At 50.6% G+C, this 25,182-nt stretch overlaps 2 protein-coding genes across 2 annotated transcripts; one reads left to right on the forward strand and one right to left on the reverse strand.

Moving 5' to 3' along the window:
• Positions 1-3,706: 3,706 nt before the first annotated feature.
• LOC122414820 (uncharacterized) lies at positions 3,707-9,157 on the reverse strand. The gene has a single exon (XM_043426413.1). The coding sequence runs from the start codon at positions 9,155-9,157 to the stop codon at positions 3,707-3,709; it is 5,451 nt and encodes a 1,816-aa protein (XP_043282348.1).
• A 1,088-nt stretch (positions 9,158-10,245) lies between these two features.
• On the forward strand, positions 10,246-10,848 carry LOC122414821 (PE-PGRS family protein PE_PGRS5-like). Its single transcript, XM_043426415.1, has one exon. The coding sequence runs from the start codon at positions 10,246-10,248 to the stop codon at positions 10,846-10,848; it is 603 nt and encodes a 200-aa protein (XP_043282350.1).
• Positions 10,849-25,182: the final 14,334 nt, after the last annotated feature.

Here is a 25,182-nt window from a genome sequence, read left to right on the forward strand (position 1 = left end):
CCACGAGTCCCTTGTATCCGAGTCTGCTTTGAAAACAATGGAAGCTTTATGTGATTTCGGAGGAATTTAAACAAGAAGTTTCTTTCATGAAAAATTCAGGGTTAACGGAGATGCTGTTTTCTTTTCATAGAAAACTATATTGAGTTGGAAGGTGAAATATGATTTTTGATTTTCATAATCATAAATTCTCTATGACGTAAGTTGATCACAATTCAATTTTATATCCATAAACCATAAACTTCTGCTATACCTTGAAAATACTATGATACTCGAAGATACTCGCTGACAATCGCACACTCCGATTTCCACATCCAATTTGGAGTCATCGGAAGTTTAAATAGAGCGAAGTCAGGAAGAAAAATGTATCTAATAAATTGAAAAGCTGTTCAATATTTTCAATTTCATACAATAATTTTATTTTTCAACTTTTTTGGCCACGATCAATTTTAGTGGGGGAGAAAACCATTGAAATGTGACATAAGAAAAATTTTCCAAACCCACCCAACGATTCCACACACACATCGAAGGTGCTTCAAACCCACCCAACGATTCCGCACACACATCGAAGGTGCTTCAAACCCACCCAACGATTCCGCACACACATCGAAGGTGCTTCAAACCCACCCAACGATTTCGCACACACATCGAAGGTGCTTCAAACCCACCCAACGATTCCACACACACATCGAAGGTGCTTCAAACCCACCCAACGATTCTGCACACACATCGAAGGTGCTTCAAACCCACCCAACGATTCCACACACACATCGAAGGTGCTTCAAACCCACCCAACGATTCCGCACACACATCGAAGGTGCTTCAAACCCACCCAACGATTCCACACACACATCGAAGGTGCTTCAAACCCACCCAACGATTCCGCACACACATCGAAGGTGTGTTGGAATGGAGAAATAAATTTCAACATTTTTAAATATTTTTCTTAAAAAAAAAAAATTCGCCTCAACTTTACGAACCCTATTGAATGATATTCCAGACCCGCCCAACAATCAAAAACAGTATTTCTAACGAGTTTTCGGCAAATTTTTAAAGCATCGTGATTCGACGAATTGTGATTCGACGAATAGTGATTCGACGAATTGTGATTCGACGAATTGTGATTCGACGAATTGTGATTCGACGAATTGTTTTTTCGACGAATTGTTCTCGATGAATTGTTTTCGACGAATTGTTTTCGACGAATTTTCCGCAAATCCGCGGAGCTAGTGCGAAACGGGCGAAGGGGGGGGGGGGGGGGGGGGTAAATGCGACACTCGCAGAAAAATGGAAGAACTCGCGACACTCTCGGGATCGGTACGACAATAATCAGAAAGAGATAATAAAAAAAATAAAAGAAAGCAACGCAAATAATTCGAATAGTGTTCAAAATGCCTCGGGATCACTGAGCACTGATCTACTGGGAAACACGGGGGCGGATTCACACACGAGGCCACGCGGTCTGTCGTACGCGATCACGAGGGGTCGGGGGAAAGGGCCGCTGCCCTCGCGCACTTCACTAATTAATTCCTTAAAAACTAACACCACCACAGCACTTTTATTAGGGCAGATAATCGGGCAAAACCGGGGCGAATTGAAATAGATTCGTTCAAACGAGCCCGACGGGCTCGGAGAACAGTCAGGGGAAAGAAATAGTGGAACGATTTCGGCGAGTGCATACGGAGCCGGGAGGAAAGATGGCCGTCGGCCACGTGTTTCTCTCGTCGCGGCTTTACAGAGAGCAAAAACGACTTACTTGATAGGTCGCCGGCGATAATCGAAAAACAATCCGGTATCGACAATCCAATAATCAATCAATTCAATAATCCGGGGAAACGCTCTGGTCGTCGTATAATTTCGCTCGCAATAATTGATCTCGCTGGGGAAGTACGGAGAGCCACGGTACGCACGCCGAGTCGTGAAGAAGTGATGTCTCTTGCCGGCTTCCGCAATCTTCTTCCTTGTTGCGCAATATTGATCGATAATTAATCGATGCGCGCGTCGATGGGAGGTCCAATGGCGATAAGTTATTCCGCGCATCGCGGAGTATTCGGTGGCAAGGGGCAGGGCGGGGAGAGGAACAGGGCTTGAACTCGGGGCTGGATTGGCGTGTGGTGTGGTGACGTCACGACACTTAATAGATTCTTGATCCTCGGTGTGGCGCCTCGCGTCACGGGGCTGATTATAGGCGCCACGGTGGCGAATTGCATAACCCGGTCTTCGATCTCGGATCCCCGCGGGGCTCCACGGGTCGAGGTACGGCTGAGTGGCGCCACCGTGGCCGGAGGGTGTACTACGACCAACGGCTCGCTCCTGCGAGCGTTTGACAGCTCGGAAATACGGCGACGGAAATACGGTGTAAAGTGACGAGGTGTTGTTTCTCGTACGTGGCTTTTTCTCGAGGGCCCGTGTCGGTGTTATGACGACGAGGGATATCCACCGGGATGGGTCTCGACGCCGGAGGCCCGACGAGCAATCGTTCGGAGTCGTGTGGCTGCTCGTCCGAAGTGACGTTTGAGGTTAGGGGCCTCCGACTTGGCTCCTGTCGTTCCGGGGACGGTTCTTCGGGCTGCGCGCTGACTTTAGTCGGTGAGAGATTCATTCTCTCACCCCAGGTGAGTTGTTTCTTTTTCTTCGCCTTGTCGATGGGGCTTAGAGTAGGGCTACGGAGGGGATTTAGAGGGGACTAGGGAGTATCGGGTGGGTGTAGTGCGAGGGCAATTTGAGGGCTGGGTGGAGGAGTGTTGTTGCGGGGCAGGAGTGGTGAGGACTGAGGGTTGAGTGAGCGGGGCAGGGACTCTTCTTGCGTGGCTGGATTCGATGCTGAGTTCTGGTGGTGCTTTTTCAGATGCTGCGGTGGTCCGGGTCTTGGTCGTTGGCGGCGTGCGTAGGCTCAGGACGGGGGCTTACAGCTAGAGCTTACAACTAGGACTTACAGCTAGGACTACGGCTAGGACTACAGCTAGGACTACAGCTAGGACTACGGCTAGGACTACAGCTAGGGGTACGACGAAGACTCAGAGGGAGTCTGGCCCGAGGGCTGACGAGGAAATAGGGCTCGGCTGACTGCTAGTCGGGGGTGAGAGCGCTGTGGTGGGACGGCCCCACGACTCTTAGTGACGGAGTGGCTACAACGTCACAACTCCCCCCGGATTGACTAAAGTACCGGGTGGACGGTCTTTACGTCACACAATTCGTATGCTGTCGTGTTGGCTCTCTGCCCCTTTCGGGGTCGCAACTCGTACCTCGTTAGCCAGGGGCAATATCGAGCTTTTAACAAAAAGGGAATGGCGCTGCACGCCGTCAACACTTATTTTACTGACTCTTTGGCGCTATCGCGCCGATTCACATCACAGACTTCACGTTACAATAATCACAGTCGGGGCTTACAGGACTAGCTTAGGTCTACGGACTAGATTTGTTACGTATGGATATTAGATACTCGAATCAAACTAGGTTTCAAAATTAATATTTATTTGGCTTAAAACATATAAACTTTTACAGAGAAAAGAAACTCGCTCCACATACTCTCTCTCACACGTCTTAGCTTTTACTGGTCGCCTTTTCTTTTTTCGAGCGAGAACTAGACGACCGAAGCGCCCTCACGCAGGGGCGTACCATCGCGGGCCGGGTTCACACGCTCTTTCATGCTTACAAATCGCGCATCTTTGCTCACTCACAACATTCCGCCCACCAAAATTAACATCAATTAATTTTTTGACGATTCTTCCTGTTTTATCGTAGTCGACACGGGCAACTTGCACACCTTCGCGATCGAGCGTTTTATGCGTCCGTTAGAAGTGCGAACGGTCACGACACGGACGTGTTTGTCACTTCCAGGATGTAGCTCCACGATCCGACCCATCTTCCATCTTATTGGGGGAAGGTTTTCATCCTTGACTACAACCAAATCCCCTAGCTGCAAATTCGGTTTGTTCGTGTTCCATTTTGATCTACCTTGCAGAGTGCTGATGTACTCTGTCGACCATCTTCTCCAAATATCTTGCGTGATACGCTGCGTCAATTGCCAGCGCTGTAATCGATTTAGAGGGATCTCTGTTACGTCAAGATCCGGAAGCCCCACCAACGATTCTCCCACGAGGAAATGAGCCGGCGTAAGAGGCTGCAGGTCGCAGGGATCGTTTGACAAGGCCGAAATTGGTCTTGAATTTAAGCAAGCTTCAATTTGTACGAGAACAGTTGTTAGCTCCTCGAATGTAAGCAACGCTTGTCCCATGTATCTCTTGAGATGATATTTGCAAGATTTCACGCCGGCTTCCCATAGTCCTCCCATGTGAGGTGAACCAGGCGGAAGAAATTTCCAATCGATGCACTCGTTAGCTAGAGTGTCTCCAAGCTCGCCGTCCATTTCCCTTTGCAAAAATTGGTAGATTTCTCGAATTTCACGATGGGCTCCGACAAAGTTAGTTCCGTTGTCGCTGTACATAATGTGAGGCTTTCCACGTCGACCGATGAATCTCCGAAACGTGGCCAAAAATGCAGCTGTCGACAACTCGCTCGTTGCTTCGAGATGTATCGCCTTTGTCGCGAAACAAACGAATAGTGCTACGTAAGATTTGTTAGTTTTTCGACCGCGTCCTTTATTAACAAGAGTTGTGATCGGGCCTGCGAAATCGACGCCAGTGAAGGTGAAGGGCCGACTCGGCTTAACTCTTTCGTTGGGAAGGGCTCCCATAATTTGAATAGTTTCTCTCGGTTTGTGACGACTACACCATACGCAGGCGTGGCAAACTTGACGAGCTATGCTTCGCCCGTTGATTGGCCAGTACTTTTCTCGGATTGTCGATAGCAACAAGAGTTGGCTCGCATGAAGTAGGCGACGGTGTTCACGTTCGAATAACAGTCGGGAGAACGTGCTCTTTGCCGGAAGGATGATTGGGTGTCGCTGCTCGAACGACAAGCCAGAATTTTGTAAGCGACCGCCCACCCTGAGGATTCCCCGCTTGTCCAAGAAAGGATGCCATCGAATAAGATTGCTGAATGACGATAACGTCTGATTTTTCGACAAAGCGGATATTTCTTCGGTGAAGTGTATCGCCTGCTCGCCCTGAATGAGCTTGAGCTGTGCTTCTTGCAACTCAATTGCCGATAATCGATCAAAGTTTCGTTCGGTGATATTTTTCCGAGCATTGGAGGAAAACCGCCCACAATACGCCATGACTCGTTCGACCTTCGTCAACGAGGAGAATTTGTTCAGGAGTTCCTGTGCGACCTGTTCTTCTTGAACACAAGCCTTGTAAGCGTGTTTCTCACTGCGCCTTTCGACCGCAACAGTCTCCAAAATTTCCTCCGCAGGCTCCTTCGATGAATCGAGATGAACAGCTGGACATTTTTCTTGCAGCCACCGGGGACCCGTCCACCACAACTCCGACTTCTCGAGTTGATTGGCGCCAGATCCTCGAGAGATAAGGTCCGCTGGATTTTCTTCCCCTGCAACGTGACTCCAATGTTTGGCTGGGACTAACTCGGTGATTTCGATCACTCTATTAGTGACGAAAGGTTTCCATCTCGCGGGATCGCCCTGAATCCAACACGAGGCTACTTTCGAGTCGGTCCATACTTGAATCCCGTTCACTTGACGGTTGAGACCGTTTTTTGCGTTGATTATGAGCCGTGACAGGAGCAATGCGCTACTCAACTCCAATCGAGGTATTGACATTGTTTTGATGGGCGCGACCCGTGACTTTGAGCAAAACAATCGTGCGGAGAGCGCTCCTTCTGCATGTTCAACCTGCACGTATACGCAAGCGCCATAAGCTCGTTCAGAGGCATCGCAAAATCCTTGAAGATATAAACGAACGGGTCTCTCACTCGAGATCACGCGTCTTGGGATCGATATACGTGAAACGGCATCTAGATTTTGCCTGAAATTCTCCCACTCCTCAACAAATGCGACTGGAAGCGTGTCGTCCCAATTGTACTCGAGTTTCCAAGTTTCTTGCATAAGTACCTTAGCAGCTGTCAAAATGGGTCCTATCAACCCTAGCGGGTCGAAAATCTTGCTGATGGCTGATAATATCTGTCTCTTAGTTTTTGCTGCCTCTGCCTTGCCGACAGCAAATTGGAATAGATCGCTATTCGGGTCCCATTCAAGACCAAGAGTACGAATTGTTTCGTTTGCGTCGATCGCTCGCTTGGACAACTCCTTCCGATCCTCCGAAACTACGTGGTTCAAACTTTCTGGATGACTCATGCACCACTTATGGATCTTGAATCCGCCTGCTTGTAGTAGCTCGGTGAGTTGACCTTGAACCTCGATGGCACCGACGATGTCGTCGGCTCCTGTCAGAATATCGTCTACGTACATCTCATTGAGTATCACTCGTGCCGCTTCACGATACTTCTCTGATGCCTGCTCTGCTAGTATTCGCATGCATTTTACAGCTAGATATGATGAGCTCGATTGGCCATACGTGACCGTGTTGAGGCGAAACTCGCTTATTCCATCAGCAGGAGAAAATCGCCACAATATGCGCTGATAATCTCGATCGTCTGGGTGCACAAGTACTTGTCGGTACATTTTCTTTAGATCAGCTGTTAACGCGACATTGTAACATCGAAATCTCATAATAATTTTTATCAAATTGGCTTGCAAAGTTGGCCCTACATGCAATACGTCATTGAGCGATAGTCCTGTACTTGTTTTGTTTGAAGCATCGAATACTACGCGCAATTTCGTGCTCGTGCTCGATTCTTTAATGACTCCGTGATGCGGCAAGTACAAGGGTTTTCGCATTTCGTCTTCCGTCGTATTGCTTACCAAAGACATGTGCCCAAGGTCAATGTACTCCCTCATGAATTGTGTATATCGTTCTCGCAATAACTCGTTGCTGTTGAACCGCCGTTCTAGTTGAACCAATCTTTTGAGCGCGGCGTTACGTGATACCCCTAGCTTACTGGGATCCGACTTAAACGGTAGTTTAACTATAAATCGGCCGCTTGTGTCTCGCGTCACGGTTTCATTGAAGATTTGCTCGCATTGTTTCTCATTGACCGATAACGCTTGCGTTTTTGATTCGACATTTTCAATCTCCCAAAATCGTTTCAAACTTTCGTCCAGAGTTTCATTTTGCTCGAGAGAACACGTTAATGCCACAACGCTCTCGTGATTGCAACTTATACTTGTTGAATTTTCAAGCAACAACTTTCCCGCAATTACCCATCCAAATTTAGTGTTTCGCAATGACGGTTGATTTTCGCCTAATTCTATTTTCTCCGTCTGCATGACGTCAAAGAAGTATTCTGCTCCCAGCAAAACGTCAATCGTGCTCGGTTTGTAAAATTCGATATCAGCTAGCTTGATATTGAGAGGAATTTGTAACGCGTGTACATCGAGTTCAATCGATGGTAATCGTTTAGTGATAGTTGCTACGACTAGACAATGAATGGTATCGATCCGAAATTTGGAGTGTCGCGATTGCAACGATATGTGACAACTTTGAAAGACCTTGCTCTCGCGCTCGTTTATCCCGGTTACAGTTTCTTGCGCTCGATCTAATTTGACGCCTAACTTATTGCACGCGGCTTTCGTAATAAAGTTCGCTTCGCTACCACTGTCAAAAAGGATACGCAAAGCTACACTGCTTCCGTTCAGACGTTCGCCGTCGACCATCGCCGTAGCCATGAGTACATGGCGCCTTCGGGGACCGCCCGAAACGTGATGCACCGCTACGTTGCTGGCTTTGTTGCTCGAATCCTTGCCTTCTCCCTCTGTCCCCTGACTCGCCTTTGATGACTCCTCGTTGATAGCTGGACGATGACAGAGAGTGTTGTGTTTCTTGGAACACACGCGACAAGATCCCATCTTGCACGATTTGACGAAGTGATCGTTCCTCAAACAATTCATGCACAGCTTGAGACGCTGTACTTCCTTGATTCGATCTTCGATTGCCAATGACGTAAATTTGTCGCACTGGTAGATGTAATGGTTGCCTCGACACAAGTGGCATCGACCACCCTCCTCGGTGACCGTCAATGCAGCTACCTTCTCGTTTGAGCTGTTCTTACCGTGATTCCGATTTTTTGACTGCGCCTTGTCGTTGTCGACCTTGCGAGAGCTATCGTTCGTTTTTGATCGAGCCTCGATTCTCTCTAATATTTGGCATCGCTGTTGCAAAAAATCCGTGAACCCGTCTAGACTGGACTCCCTCGATTTTTCATCCTGTTCCCAGGCACGCAGTGTGACAGTATCGAGCTTTGTTTCAATAATGTGCACGATAAGTTCGTCCCACGTGTCTGTGGGTAATCCCATTGATTTGAGAACTCGCAAGTGTTTCGTCGCATTGTCGATCAATCCTCGTATCGCACTCGACGACTCTTTTTCTACTCGAGGCAATGTAAATAAACACTGAATGTGCTTCTTTTTTATTGCCCGAGGGTCGTCGAATCGTTTTTTCAGCAGCTCCCATGCAACTGTGTAATTTTCACCGGTCAATTCTATCGCCTCGATGATTTTTGCCGCGGCTTCCGTGAGCGATGAAAGCAAGTACTGGAATTTTTGTACATTTGGTATACTCTCGTTGTTGTGTATAAGCGATTGATACGTTTCCGAGAAACGTTTCCAGTCCTCCATTCGACCGTCAAACTTTGGCAACTCGACCGTGGGTAACTTGACTCGTGATTCTTGATTCATGATGCCACCACGAGCGCCACCATTGTTTGATGCGGCGATCGTACGCATCAGCTCGTTTTGTTGTTCGATCAACCTCGTGAGCACTTCATTACCGACACCGGCCGGCACCTCCGACGCGCCACTTCTTTGTGCGAATTGTTGCATCATCGCCGCCTGTTGCTCGAGCACCCGTGCTATTGCGTCATCTCCACGCCCTTTATCCTCGCCAAGATTTTTTGGAACCACTCGCCCCAACTTTTTCAACTTTACCTTCATGCTGATGCAATTGTCCTCGAACTCAGCTTCGTCGGCGTAGTCTTGCTCCTCGAGCTCTCCCTTGAGTTTTGACTCGAGTTGTTCTTGTATCTGCTTGTACTCGGCGCTTATTTCGTCCAACTTTGTCAAATAAACTTCGATCTTTTCTCGCAAGTCTTCTTCATTTTCTTGTAATTTGTCAACTTTTGTGTTGAGCCTTGTTAGTTTGCCCTTGACGGTCCCTCGTTGTCGACGAATGTCCATCGCCGCCATGTTGCTTAGCCTCTTCGAAAGCACTTGTCTTGCACGTTTTTTGTGGACTGTATTCACTAGATTTTCCTTGCCATCCGGCTCGAAGGACCAAATGTTACGTATGGATATTAGATACTCGAATCAAACTAGGTTTCAAAATTAATATTTATTTGGCTTAAAACATATAAACTTTTACAGAGAAAAGAAACTCGCTCCACATACTCTCTCTCACACTTCTTAGCTTTTACTGGTCGCCTTTTCTTTTTTCGAGCGAGAACTAGACGACCGAAGCGCCCTCACGCAGGGGCGTACCATCGCGGGCCGGGTTCACACGCTCTTTCATGCTTACAAATCGCGCATCTTTGCTCACTCACAACAAGATTCGTTGGCGGGGCTGGCGCTGTCGCTGGGTCTACGGTGCAACGTCGCTGGTTTCGGGTCTCTGATGTCTCGTGGTTCTCGCCGGTGAAGCGGTGACTGCTCCCTGGCGTATCGGCTGGGACTCCAATACTATCGCTGAGTGAATGTGCAATTACTGACGGCCCCGGGGGGCTCGGGGGGCTTGCCGTTCGGGCCTACCGGTTGGGGCTCAGGGCTTCACGCGGGGCTGACAAGGGAGGCTAGGAGTGGCGTGGGGAGGGGATGGATGGGGCGAGATGGCCTGGGGGCTCGGGGCGGCCCTCGCTGGGGTCTACGGCCGACGCCGGTTCTCGATCCGGTAGCGACACTCGGAAATGTCATGCCCGTGCCGGTCGCAGCCCCAGCAGAAGGGACTTGGGGCCGGGGGCGGAAGGGGGGCTGGGTTCACGGGTGGCCGTGGGGGCAGGGACCGAGGGAACGGTCGGACGGGGTCTCGGGGTGGTCGAGGATAGCGGCCTGATGCCGAGGGGGGCGGGAAGAGGGGTGGAATGAGGGGGCGAGGGGGCGCGGGGGGGAATACGGCCGGCGGGGGCGAGGGCTGAGGGAACGGTCGGACGGGGTCTCGGAGCGGGCGAGGGGAGCGGCTTGAGGTCGCGGGGGACGGGAAGAGGGATGGAAGGCCCCGGCGAGGGGGCGCGGGGGGGAATAGGGTCGGCGGGGGCGGGACTCGGAGGCTCATCAGGGCTGGGATGGCTGGCGAGGCGGTCCTGGGACGGGGGGTATCGGGATGCGGGATCTGGGGTCGGGGGAGGAGGGGCTGGAGGGGAGCGGGTTGGGCAGTCGCCAGGAGGGCGGCGGGGGAGGTGGGGAAGTCAGGGAAGGTGGCTGGGTCGAAGCGACGGCGGAGTACCGTTCGCCGCGGAGGGGATGAGGGTTCGGAGGCGAGGAAGGGGGCTGGTGGGGGCAGGGGTGGCCAGGCGGAACTAGGGAACGGGGGTGGCGGTGGCTGGGGTCGTTTAGGTGGGTCGGGCTCCGGGGCCAGCATCCGGGCGACAGCGGTCAGCCGTCGCGTGACCTCCGCGGTGTCGGCCGGGTCGACCTCCATCGCGGGGGGCGAGGGCGACTGCGCGACCGTCGAGGGGGTGAGGGTCCCGGACTCGGAGGAGGAGGATTGTGGCTCGGGGATGGTGCACCCCAACGGGGCGAGGGAACCAGGAGGGGATTCGGGGCGAAGGGTCATGTGGACCGAAAAAGGGGGGGGGTGGCGTGGTGCGCGCGGCGAGCAGGCCACGCAGTGGCACTCCTCGTCCCACGTGTGGAAAAACAACGTAGGGGCCTCGGTGCTGGGGTAGGGGAGGATGGAAAGGGGGACGGGAGCGAGGGGGTTCCGCCAGATGGCGTAGGGGTACGGGGTCGCGGTCCCGAACGGCAGCCTATATGGCGGCCGGATGACGCGGCGCCTACGGGCCAAAAGCAAGCCGCTCATGCTGTGCAAGGAGAAAAAAAAGAAAAGCAAACAAGCGTTGGTGAAAGCGTGCAGGCAAGCAGGGGTTGCGATAGGGTGTACGTGCGCAGGGGTAAAAGAAAGTTTAATAAAGCGGAGCTGTTGAGCGAATGGAGTTGAACCGGCGGCAGTAAGGCCGATGGGGAGGACCGTTCCGGGCTACGCGGCCGGTTTGCGGGACCGTAGTCCCGCGCGCCGCGGGGGGGCAGGCGGTGGCTGATCGTCGGTGGAGTTCGGCTGGGTGTAGATGACGTCGATGATGGGCTCGCCGCCCGGCGCAGCCGGGCCGGTGATAATTACGTCGACGACAGGCTCGCCGTCGTCTTCAACGGTGCAGGGGGATTTGTAGGGTTTCAGGTCTTTAATGTGGACTCGGGGGTTCTTGCGGCTGTTTGGGTCATCGATTTCGTAGACTACCGGGGAGAGGACTTTTAGGATCTTGTGGCGGCCTTCGAAACGGGGGGCTAACTTCGCGGCGAAGTTCTGCGCGCCGGAGGAGAGGACGCGGTGTCGCCGGAGAATCAGGTCGCCGACCTGGTACCGGACGTCCTTGCGCCCACGGTTGTAATACTTGGCCTGCCGCCGGGCGGCCATGCCCAGTTGCCGCTGTACGAAATCCTGCAGATAGGCCAGCCGGTTCATCCGGTTGGCCCACATGGCAGGATCTCCGGGGGTTAGGGGCTGAGGGTGCGGGTCTTCGGTCTGGAGGGCGTTGATTGGGCGGGGGTGCCGGCCTGTGTTGAGGAAGAACGGGGTCATGGTGGTGGAGGAGTGCACGGCGGTGTTGAGGGCGAAACATAGGTCGCCGAGGTGCTTGTCCCAGTCGCGCTGGTCCAGGGGGACGTAGGAGCAGATCATGGTCTTTAGGGTGCGGTTGACTCTTTCCACTGGGTTGGCTTGGGGGTGGTACGGGGGAACGGTGGTCTGGCGGATCCCACTCTCGCTCAGGTGTTGCGTGACGACGTGGTTGACGAACTCCGTCCCGTTGTCAGTCAGCAGGTACTTCGGGTTCCCCCAGTGGTTCTGTACGAGCGCGTGAAAGGCGTCCATAATGGTCCGTCCCGTGGCGGCCCGCACGGCTTTAGCCACGACGAACTTGGTGAATAAGTCCTGAAAGACGATGATGTAGCGGTTCTGGGACCGGCTCGGGGGGAAGGGGCCCATGACATCGGCGGCCACGACGTCCCACGGCCTCTCGGTCGTGCGCTCTCGCATCAGACCGCTGGGGGGACCTTGTCGGACCTTGTGAAGCTGGCAGGTAGGGCAACGGGTAACGTACTGGGCCACGTCCTGATAGATGCCGGGCCAGTAGAAGTCTTGGGAGAGCCTGCGGTGAGTCTTCTCGACTCCCAGGTGGCCGGCTTGGGGGCAGTCGTGAGCTTGGTGCAGGGCTCGGGGGCGGGCTTCCAGGGGCAGGACTAGTTTCCAGGAATCGAGGTCGGTTAGGGTGGACTCGATTAGGTGGTGGGGGCTGTGGTAGCATAGCTTGTCTTCGTGGATTTTCCAGTTGGGGTATTTCCAGGGGAACTCTCGGACGTTTTCCATTTTCTCGGTGTACCAGGGGTCCACGGCCTGGCCGATAGCGCCTAGGGCGTAGTCGGTCGACTCGTACATTCGCGAGAGGGCATCGGGGACTACGTTGAGGGCTCCTTTTCGGTGGACGATGGTCATATTCAGGGCTTGCATGGCGATGGCCCAGCGGGCGAGGCGGCCGGCGGGGTCACGCAGATTCCGGAGCCAGGTGAGGCTGCTGTGATCCGTTATCACCGTGAACTGGGCGCCCTCGATGTATGGGCGGAACTTCTTGACGGCCCACAACACTGCGAGGCACTCGCGCTCAGTCACGGTGTACTTGCGCTCCTGGGCGGAGAGTATTCGGCTTGCGAAGACTATGGGGAGTTCTACTCCGTCTCGGACCTGCGTCAGGACCGCGCCGATTGCCGCGTCGCTCGCGTCCGTCTGCACGAAGAAGGGCTGGTCGAAATCGGGGCGGATGAGGATGGGGGTCCGGGTGAGGGCATCGCGGAGGGATTCGAAGGCAGCTTGCTCTGTCGGTCCCCACGTCCAGGGAACGTCCTTCAGCAGCAAGCGGGTCAGGGGGACTTTGTCTCTGGAGAGGTCTGGGAGGAACCGGGCGTACCATCCGACCATTCCTAAGAAACGGCGGACTTGCTTGATGGTCTGGGGCGGGGGGTACGTTAAGATCGGGGCTATCTTGTCGGGGTCGGCCTTGAGGCCCTCCTTGCCGATTACGTAGCCGAGGTACGCGACTTCGGCGCAGAAAAACTCGCTCTTCTCGCGATTAATTTCCATGTTCGCCTCCTTGAAGGCGGTCAAGACCCTCTTTAGGAAGTCGAGGTGTTCCTCCTCGGTTTCCGTGGCGATAATGACGTCGTCCAGGTACGCGAACACATGTGGCTCCCACGCGGAGTCAATGAGTCGGTCCATTAGACGCTGGAACGTGGCCGGGGCGTTGGTCAGGCCGAAGGGCATCCTCTTGAATTGGAAGAGGCCACGCCCAGGGACTGAGAACGCGGTGACGGGGCGGCTGGAGGGCTCGACGGGGATCTGGAAGTAGGCCTGGCTCAAGTCCAGCTTGGAAATGTACCGGGCGCGCCGCAGTCCGTCTAGAATGCGGTCCATATTCGGGAGGGGATACGCGTCTTTGCGTGTGACTTTGTTGACGTCGCGGAAGTCGATGCAGAACCGGGGCTTGCCGTCGCTCTTCCGGACGATGACTGGGTTGCTGAGCCAGGGGCTCATCGACCGCTCGATCACTCCCTCCCGAAGTAGCCGGTCGACCTCGGCGTGGGCGACCTTCAGTAGGTAGGGCGAGATGGTCCGGGGTTTCTGGCGGATGGGAGGGTGGCCTTGGGTGTCTATGGTGTGGTGGGCGAGGGTCGTTTCATTGAGGAGGGCGGAGGACTTCTGGGGGATCAGCTCGTCGAGCAGGCGGGTCAGTCGTTCGGCGGTGGGTGACGTGACGACGGCTAGGCCGGCGCACGCAGGGTACGCGGGAATGGGGTTTGCGAGGGCGTCCTCGGGGTCGAACGTCCTGACGGGCCCGTCCCCGATCGTCCAAGTATCCGTGCTGTAGTCGATCCGGATATCGAACGTGCGGAGGAAATCGATCCCCAGGATGCACTCGTATCCCAGGGGGGCTAGTTGGGTCCGGACGGGCGCTAGGCGCCCCTGAATCTCGAACATGAGGTTCAGTTCGCCTACTACTGGCAGTTGGTTATTGCCGGGGAGCGCGATGCCATCGGTGGTCGCCTTGAGGTGCTCCCGGAGGGGTTCTACCATCCCCGTGCCCAGGTACGTCCGGCAAGAGCCAGAATCGACCAGAGCGTGGCACGGGTGGTCCTCTATGCGCACCCACAGGTAATGCCGGTCATCGACGGCTCGCCGATGGATAGACGCCAGCATTTCACCCAGGGTGGTCTCTCCATTGGGGGGGATTGCTTCTAAGCGGGTGGGAGGTTCTGGCTGGGGCCTTGGGGTCGGGGGCGCAGGGTCAAGGGGTTCGAACTCGGGCTCTCGGCCCGGCTCGGGGTCGGTCGAGCACCCGGGCTGGGGCTCGGGGTCGGAGGGGGCCTCAGGAGGGTATTCGGGGAGAATACTCTGGTCGCTGAAGTGGGGCGAGCTCAACTTGATAGCGTTGCCAATGTTGTCCCGCCGGTGCACTGGGGCCTGGTCGGGAGGGGTAGTGCGGGCATCGGGGGGTGTAGGGCTGTGGGGTGGGCTGGAACGGGGTCTCTCCGGCGGCGCGGGGCGGGGGGGCGGCCTCCGGGGGGGCAACGGGTTTATTGTCCCCCCGGGCGGGCGTTTCCCGCCAGGCGGGCCGCGCACTTGGGGCACTGTTTCGTCAAAGTGCCGGGCTTGCCGCATATGCGACAGAAAACCCCCAACAGCCTCGGGCACTCTCTATAGAAGTGTCCAGGGAGGTGGCAGTTGTAGCAGGAGAGCAGCCTCGTGACTTGAGGGGGCTCGCCCCGCGGGTCGGTCTTGGGCGCTACCTCTGACAACGGCGGGATGCCGTGGGAGGTCCAGGGAGGGGTCGCCGCGTTAGCGGCGGCGGTGTAGCTCGGGCTCGGGGGCCGAGGGGCGGGGGAGGGCGGTTCCTGGGGGCTAGAGGCGGGGGGCACCGGGGGCTGACTCTTGGGAGGCTTCTTCGGGGCCTTCGCGCTCTCGGGGGCCGCCGCGGCGGCGTGAGCGTGTCTTCCCGGGGCGTGGTACGCGCTCGAGGGGAAGGCAGACTGTTGCGGGGACGGGGGTGGCCTGTAGTGTTTGGCCCGCTCGACGACCTCCTCGCGGCGCCGACAGGCCCGCTTCAACTCGAGGTAGGACTGGATCTCGTCTCGGTCCACGTACGGGGCTAGGGTGGGGTGTAAATTCCGGCAACAAATGTCCAACTGGGTCTCGAGAGGGAGGGGGGGGTTGAACTGGTCGAACAGGGCTCGCATTTTCACCAGGAACTCGGCCACTGGTTCTCCCGGCCCCTGCGTGCGGAGTTCGACCTCGCGCCTCAATCGATCCTGGAGATCCCCGTGGCCGTATTGCTCCCGGAAGTGGAAAATGAACCCCTCGTAGCTGGTCCATTGGACTCGTTCGACGCGGTGCCAGATGCGGGCGTCGCCGGTGAAGGCTTCGGGCAGGGCTCGAAGGAGCTCTTCCTCCGTTAGGTCTTTGCCCGTGGCATATTCGTGGAGCTCGTGGAGGAATCCTTCCGCGTCGTCTCCCCTCTTCCCGGCGAACTTGGGGCCGTATTACTTCCAGTGGTTCGCCGCGCCGCTGTCGCGAGTGTGGCGGGACGTGGCGAACTCCCGGGAGGTCGGACTGGAAGCGGGGGAGGGGGTGCGAGAGGGGGCTCGTGACGTGTGGGGGAGGCTGGGGGGCAACCGCGTGCTGCTGTGTTGGGGCCTTGACGGCGGGACGACGTACGTCCGTGCCTGTTCGTCGGAGGCGAGAGGGGGACTGGGGTCTCGGAATCCGGGAATTAGAGAGAAATGCGATCGGTGGGAGCGGGAGAGCGGGGGGAGCGGTGTTCGGGCCTGGGATGGCGAGGGGGGAAGCGCGAATGTGACGGTGGGCCCCGCGGCTCGGCCGGGGACGGCAATCAGGGGCTCGTGGAGGTTCTCAGGGGCTTCTTCGAGGCTAAAGTCTTGCTCGAACTCTATCGGGTCTTGGTACGGGCCGCTAGACTGGCCGGTATTTAAGACGGGGGCTGGGGGCGGGGGTATTTCTTGGGGGCCAACTGGCCGGGGTGATGGCCGGGGCGGGGTGGTGGCCTCGCGCGGGGGGCTGGAGCAGAAGAGGTTCCAGATGTCCATCGTTTCCATCGCGTGGGTGAGGGTGTACGGGAATCCCACGCGCTCATCCTGATTCTCGTTCCACGTTACGGGGACCTGGGGGAATCGCCGGCGGATCTCGTACCGGAGTAAGCGGTCCTTGATGTCCTCCACTGAGCCGGCGATGGTGACCCCGGCACGATCGCAGCGGATCATCAGCTGGCGGAGGTCCGAGATCCTCTCGATCTGGGCTCGGATTTCGACGATGCGGGCCCGGGGGTCGGCTGGGCCCTAAGGCCGGGGGACGTGGGCGTGGGACGCGCCTGTTACGGTCGCGGTCGTTGTGATAGGGGCTGTACAGGCGGGGGTGGTCGCGACGACCGTCGAGATCGGGACGTTCGCGGCGGGATTCAACTCCATTTCGACTATAGGGGGGCGTAAAGAAAGAAAAAAATGAAAAAAAAGAAAAGAGAGGGCAAGCGATAACGCGGTAGAGGGGGGTGCAAGCAGGGGGGGGAAACAAGCGTTCGACAACTCGCAACGCGGGTCGGGGGGGGGGTATTACAGAGCACACACAAAACAATAGCGAGCCAATAAAACAAAGCGTTAATTTCTAAGCAGAGAGAAAAAAGAAAGAAAAACAAGAAAGAGGTTTCGCACGACTATCTTTCCCGACGGGGTGCTGTGGTGCACTAAACGAGGGAAATTCACGGGTGAGCACTATTTCACGGAGGGCTACAAAATTTTTAATACGCTACCAAAAGCATCAGGCTGATTTCCAAACACCTCCGAAATATCTTAGGAGTTATTATCGAGGTGTTGCGGAAATACGCGAAAGTTCAAAAAAAAAAAAAAAAAAAAGAAAGGCGAAATACTAATGGTGCGAACTTTCCACCGAGACGGTACTTTACCGCCGGTGCGGCTTCGGAGCGCAGCTTTTAAGGGAGTTGACAGGGCCCCACGTTGGGCGCCAATTTGTGACGGATTTTGCCGCCACGAACCGCTGAAACGAGGAGGAGCGGGGGGAGGGACAAATTAAATAAATAATAAACCGAGATTTAATTAAAGAAAAAGAATGGTAACAAAACTTGGCTTTATTTCGTGGATGATTGTTTTGGGCGCCAGTTAAATTTTATAAAAAAATAACAAAAACTATTTCTTCGATTTTATCGAGATTACAACAATAAACCGTAGTCGAGGGACTAATAACAAAAGTGGCGGGGGAAATCAAGAAAACAAAATAATAGAATGCTAATCGAACGGGGGCTAGCAAAGATAAGAAACGGTCAAGAGACTCAATATCACCGGGTCGGTGGGCACCTGTCGCTCAGGCGTCTTATAATATCCGTGAATTGTACTGGTGATACGCAAGAGAAAGAAAAAAGGAAAGGGGCGATATAATACGGTGGACTAGGCGCGGAGCTAGTGCGAAACGGGCGAAGGGGGGGGGGGGGGGGGGGGTAAATGCGACACTCGCAGAAAAATGGAAGAACTCGCGACACTCTCGGGATCGGTACGACAATAATCAGAAAGAGATAATAAAAAAAATAAAAGAAAGCAACGCAAATAATTCGAATAGTGTTCAAAATGCCTCGGGATCACTGAGCACTGATCTACTGGGAAACACGGGGGCGGATTCACACACGAGGCCACGCGGTCTGTCGTACGCGATCACGAGGGGTCGGGGGAAAGGGCCGCTGCCCTCGCGCACTTCACTAATTAATTCCTTAAAAACTAACACCACCACAGCACTTTTATTAGGGCAGATAATCGGGCAAAACCGGGGCGAATTGAAATAGATTCGTTCAAACGAGCCCGACGGGCTCGGAGAACAGTCAGGGGAAAGAAATAGTGGAACGATTTCGGCGAGTGCGTACGGAGCCGGGAGGAAAGATGGCCGTCGGCCACGTGTTTCTCTCGTCGCGGCTTTACAGAGAGCAAAAACGACTTACTTGATAGGTCGACGGCGATAATCGAAAAACAATCCGGTATCGACAATCCAATAATCAATCAATTCAATAATCCGGGGAAACGCTCTGGTCGTCGTATAATTTCGCTCGCAATAATTGATCTCGCTGGGGAAGTACGGAGAGCCACGGTACGCACGCCGAGTCGTGAAGAAGTGATGTCTCTTGCCGGCTTCCGCAATCTTCTTCCTTGTTGCGCAATATTGATCGATAATTAATCGATGCGCACGTCGATGGGAGGTCCAATGGCGATAAGTTATTCCGCGCATCGCGGAGTATTCGGTGGCAAGGGGCAGGGCGGGGAGAGGAACAGGGCTTGAACTCGGGGCTGGATTGGCGTGTGGTGTGGTGACGTCACGACACTTAATAGATTCTTGATCCTCGGTGTGGCGCCTCGCGTCACGGGGCTGATTATAGGCGCCACGGTGGCGAATTGCATAACCCGGTCTTCGATCTCGGATCCCCGCGGAGCTCCACGGGTCGAGGTACGGCTGAGTGGCGCCACCGTGGCCGGAGGGTGTACGAGCCGGAGCTGTCAAACGCTCCTGCAAGCGTTTGACAGCTCGGAAATACGGCGACGGAAATACGGTGTAAAGTGACGAGGTGTTGTTTCTCGTACGTGGCTTTTTCTCGAGGGCCCGTGTCGGTGTTATGACGACGAGGGATATCCACCGGGATGGAGTCTCGACGCCGGAGGCCCGACGAGCAATCGTTCGGAGTCGTGTGGCTGCTCGTCCGAAGTGACGTTTGAGGTTAGGGGCCTCCGACTTGGCTCCCGTCGTTCCGGGGACGGTTCTTCGGGCTGCGCGCTGACTTTAGTCGGTGAGAGATTCATTCTCTCACCCCAGGTGAGTTGTTTCGTTTTCTTCGTCTTGTCGATGGGGCTTAGAGTAGGGCTACGGAGGGGATTTAGAGGGGACTAGGGAGTATCGGGTGGGTGTAGTGCGAGGGCAATTTGAGGGCTGGGTGGAGGAGTGTTGTTGCGGGGCAGGAGTGGTGAGGACTGAGGGTTGAGTGAGCGGGGCAGGGACTCTTCTTGCGTGGCTGGATTCGATGCTGAGTTCTGGTGGTGCTTTTTCAGATGCTGCGGTGGTCCGGGTCTTGGTCGTTGGCGGTGTGCGTAGGCTCAGGACGGGGGCTTGCAGCTAGAGCTTACAACTAGGACTTACAACTAGGACTACGGCTAGGACTACAGCTAGGACTACAGCTAGGACTACGGCTAGGACTACAGCTAGGGGTACGACGAAGACTCAGAGGGAGTCTGGCCCGAGGGCTGACGAGGAAATAGGGCTCGGCTGACTGCTAGTCGGGGGTGAGAGCGCTGTGGTGGGACGGCCCCACGACTCTTAGTGACGGAGTGGCTACAACGTCACAAAGAAAATCGATTTTTCTCAGACTTTCAGGATCCTTTGGTATTATTCACAAAATTCAACGTCGATTGGATCGATACAAATTATGTTTAAATATGTGTTAAAAGTACTTGTCCGGCCCATCACTATTCATTCAATAAAAAATCAATCATAAAAAAATGAAATTGTACGGCAGAATCTGGTTAAAAATTTGTTGAAATGCGATTCATTATTAGTTTAATGCTTTTAATAATAGTAGAGGTTAGTTCTTAGTCCGTATGGAATTTGTTCGCTGGAAGAATAAGTAGGAAGTAAGAATTGATATCATTGAATATAAACTGGAGAGTTATTTTGGAAGCATCAACATATATATTATGTACAATTTGTTTCATTTATCGATGCAGAATAAAATCCCTTGTATATTGCGGAATAATTTGTTTCCGTTTTTTATTAAATTAGTGCAACTAAGTAAAAATTACGTAAAGATAATTCTCTCAATTCCCTCTGCATAAATACTTGTGACTTGTGAACCATCAGTTCTAGACAAGCCCTGATTTTTATTTGGATAAACAATTTAAACGGAAAGTGATGGGCCGGACAAGTACTTTTAACACATATTTAAACATAATTTGTATCGATCCAATCGACGTTGAATTTTGTGAATAATACCAAAGGATCCTGAAAGTCTGAGAAAAATCGATTTTCTTATAAGTCTTTGCCACCATAGAGTAACAAGCTTTCATGTGATTTTTTTTGGATTTAAAAGCTTCTTAGAACATTTTAATAATGTCAAAATTTGGAGTTACTAATAAAATACTTGTCCACTGATTGATATCATAAATTTTAGTGCTGTACGTAACTCAAGTGGTAACTTTTTTCAATTCATTAGAAAATACTTGGCCTCGAATTGATATAATAAATTTTAATGCTGCACGTAAATTAGATGGAATTTTTTTCAATTGATTTAGCTGTTCGAATCAAATAAGAAGGATGAGGCATCGGTTTGCATAATGATTTCAAACGCGATTTTTCGGTTTTTTATTTTTTACTTGTTATTTGATTTTTTTGAACTTTAAATAATAGATACAGAATATATATTTTTAAACATAATGTTTTTTCTAGATTTGTGAATTTTTTTTCGAATTGTACTGTATTTTTTTTTTATAAAATAATTTTTTTGACAATTTTTAAAGAAAATTTTTTTTAAAGTTTTTTTATGGATGGATTTATTAGCAAACGAGGGACCATCAATGTACTTGTCCCAACCTTTTTTTTCCTAGGTCGGTATGTATTGCATCCAAACTACGTATACTCCTACTCAAAAGTTTAGGTTTACCTGTTAAAATTTCTACCCACTGTAAAAGTTTGTAGCTCAGTTCAAAATCTATGAAATTTAATTTCATTAACCTCATGTTGAAGTGAAAGAATTAAGCTTCCTTTTGATTAGTCGTAAAATATTTTTTACAATATTTTTTTAAGCCGGCATGTGCTTTATAATAGAGCTCTTTTTCAACAAATTTTTGGTCTTCGGAAGCTTGTCTATCTCGTAGAAATTATTTTCTCCTCTTTCCTCCATAACAACTTTTAGGAGGTAACAACACCTCCATTTTAGTTTTTTCTACTAAAATCACATAATCCTTTCAATTGACGTTAACAAAAATTAAATAAATACTATTCCAGAAAAGCTTGTAAAGTTTATCCATGTGGTCAATTTGAATTTACAACGATCACGAAACGGTTTGAACCTGAGGCGACGAGAAACGGATACCCAAATAAAAGAGGATGCGCGGCTTTCTGCCTCTCAAGACAAACTCGCTTCGGGGAGGTCAGTGGTATGGATTATGCAAAACAGTGTATTTATTTATTTTTTTTTAATTAATTTTTTATAGGTACAGTATGACCGACTTTATGATGACAGCGGTTCGGTATCGTCGACGAGCCATGATCCGCAATCATGGTGAAGTTATGGCAAGAAGTAAGCGTGCGATATTGAATTTTACTTTTACACTACCGGCCAAAAGTTTGGGGACGCTCGTTGAAATTTCTCGACGCACCAAAAGTTAAATTGTTTAATTGAAAAAAGAGATATCAAAATTTCGCGAACGGCATTTTGAAGGGGACACATGTAGCTTCAATTTGCTCCTTAACAAAACCTTTTTCAATTTTTTTTCAGTCCGGTAAATACTTTTGAAGTTGGCGGTTTTTCAACGTTTTTTCAGCCCTGAAAAATTGCGCGCACAATTCGTAGAAAATTTTTCCAGTGGTATTTACCATGGAAAACGTGAAGGGAAGAGCACTAGCTTTGATTTCGTTTTTTGAAAAATGAAGTATGATTTTTTTTAACCGCGTTATCGCATTTTTGGTGAAAAAATAACGTTTTCAAAACGTACGGCGTCGCGAGAAAACTATGAGGTTTTGGAAAAATTGTCAAGAGGGTAAAAAGATGTATTTGATGATTCTGTACTCGCTAGATTTTTTTTTAGAATTTTTGGTGCAGATTTTTTGAAAATCAATTTTCGTCGAAATGCTGATTTTTCAAATCGCTTCAACTCGGGAATTATCGGGTGTGTGATAAATTCTAATGATCATTATAGAGAAAAGCAAGAGAATTTTTTCTATCAACATTTTATCACGCACCCGATAATTCCCGAGTTGAAGCGATTTGAAAAATCAGTATTTCGACGAAAATTGATTTTCAAAAAAACTGCACCAAAAATTCTAAAAAAAATTCTAGCGAGTGCAGAATCATCAAATACATAGGTGAAAAAAAATCGTACGAAATTTTTTAAAAAACGAAATCAAAGCTAGTGCTCTTCCCTTTACGTTTTCCATGGTAAATACCACTGGAAAAATTTTCTACGAATTGTGCGCGCAATTTTTCAGGGCTGAAAAAAGGTTGAAAAACGGCCAACTTCAAAAGTATTTACCGGACTGAAAAAAAAATTGAAAAAGGTTTTCTTAAGGCGCAAGTTGAAGCTACATGTGTCCCCTTCAAAATGCCGTTCGCGAAATTTTGATATTTCTTTTTTCGATTAAACAATTTAACTTTTGGTGCGTCAAGAAATTTCAACCAGCGTCCCCAAACTTTTGACCGGTAGTATATTCGAATGAAACCTTAGATATTTGAGCGCTTTATGGAATTTACAGTCGACGATGATGCAAACCATGTTGATGATGGTGAAGGTAATGCTGTTGGCGGTACGTGCTGACAGGAATACATCTTGTCGAATAAATGTATACAATTTAATACTGAAATAATGTTTCAAAATGTCTTCATTAGGTGCCGAGCAGGTACAACTGCTACCCGAGATATTGCCACTTCATCGTAACTTCGAGGTTGAAGCTGAACCTCAAAGGTTCAAGGTCGAAGCTGAACCTCAGAGGTTCGAGATCGAAGCTGAACCTCAGAGGTTCGAGGTCGAAGCTGAACCTCAGAGGTTCGAGGTCGAAGCGGAACCTCCGAGATTCGAGGTTGAAGCTGAACCTCAGACGTTCGAGGTCGAAGCCGAACCTCCAAGATTCGAGGTTAAAGCTGAACCTCAGAGGTTCGAGGTCGTAGCCGAACTTCCGAGATTCGAGGTTGAAGCTGAAGCTCAGAGGTTCGAGGTCGAAGCCGAATCTCCGAGATTCGAAGTCCAACCGGAACCTCCGAGGTTCGAGGTCCAACCGGAACCTGAGCGGTTACCTGCTCAACTTGGCTACAATGAGCTACCAGTCTATCAAGACATCAGTAATAACGTCGTCCGGTCATCAAGGAATTCGGAAACGGATTCATTGAATGGTGAAAGTGGGTTTTCACGAAGTCCGATCTTGTTGCGCATGTATGCTAGCACGTCCTACCATCGCTTTCGTACCTTGTGGACATCTTGACTGTTGTGCAACATGCTTTGAAATCATGAATAGGCTTAATGCACAAGCGCATATCGACTTGTTTGCGGAAAATGTCATAATAGACGTGGAGGAGTACGTTCGACCAAGACGAACTTGTCCTGTTTGCAGGTTGTCATATTCAAGCACCTTGGAAGTCTTCTACTAGACAATTGGTCAGAAAACATTTATAAAAAAAAGTTGCATTTCATGATTACTCATCTGTATTGATAAATAAAAACCAAACGCAAAATATTTTCCTCCAAACTTATTACTTCTGGACAATTCTGGTATTATTATAATGCTCATGGCTACATTTATTTTAATACTTCGACAAAATACAAATAGAGCGCCAAGTATTCAAAGACCGCGACCTTAGTTTTGAATAATGATCTTTCTAAATTTTAATTATCAATTAAAAATAGACCATTTGGCGCAAAGAGCATATGTTGAAACGTAAACAAGCGCGATTCAAGTCTTTCTGACGCGAAGGGGCTAGAACGTCCGGAAACACTCAATTTTATAAGCCTAAATTATCATATATCGGGAATGAGTGAGCGGATTTACTTGCAACAAAACCCAATTAAAATAAAAATATCGAAAAACAATCGTCGCGAATTTTCAAATTCTTATCTGCAATGGTTCATCCGTCAGAACGATATTAAAATTGCTATGGGGTCATAAGATGGCATATTCGCGTATATAATAGTGCGGCAGGCCTCGCGCTGACTTTTCTTTTACACGTTGGTTTTCAGTTATAGATAACGATTAAACGTATTGTTAGTGAATTTGTATTACAGCATATCTTATTAATATGTAAAGATGTTAAAAACGACAGATTTGCAAAATTTTATTGCACGAAGTCACATTTTGTTCCTTAGCTGATACTCTATGAATTCACCATGTAGTTTTTTTTTCAACTAAATCGTTTCACTGATTGCAGCTATTTGTTCATTACGTAGTGAATTCGTAGAGGATCAGTTAAGAAACGAAAAGACACGTAGTGCAATAAAATTTGTCAAAAAATACAGATAATTCTTTAAAAAATACCAGTGAAAATTTGTCATCGTGGAAATTTGCATTTATTAGTTGATGATTTTGTAAAACTATCGTTTTTGATATGTTAATACCAGTTAATAATATGCTGCAATACAAATCCACTAACAATACGTTTAATCGATACATTAAACTTGGTCTAAAAGCGTTTTGAAAACTTAGCACTCATTTGACTAGCATGCAATACAGGAGTTACCTTCATACTCGGCGACGAACCACTACCGCGTCTCTGAATAAATCCACTGACTATATTATGACTATTTATACATGTGTGTGTCAATGTTACGTTTACGATAGGATTGATCGTTGTTCGAGAGTGAACCAGCTTTAACCATAGGAGGATTGTGTTCATCATCTGATAATAAATTCTCAGATGTTTAAGGTGACTCAGGAAGCTAATGCAGTAAATAGTCATTATATTTAAAAAATCACCCGCTCCGAAGAGAATCGAATACGGACGATTCTACTTGAAAAGAAGTATAACCGGAAAAAAATCAGCTGGGACGTGTGTCGGTAGATACTGTGGGCAAATGATACACTTGGTCGTTTGGTACGAGTGGCATTTGCCACACTTGGAGACTTCGTACGATAGCAAGTTGCGCTGCAAACTGAGGCACTGGGTACATTCGGTTGATGTCAAACTGGGACCCTGATA

The sequence above is a fragment of the Venturia canescens genome, chromosome 8 (genome assembly GCF_019457755.1).
Source record: "Venturia canescens isolate UGA chromosome 8, ASM1945775v1, whole genome shotgun sequence".
NCBI lineage: Eukaryota > Metazoa > Arthropoda > Insecta > Hymenoptera > Ichneumonidae > Venturia > Venturia canescens.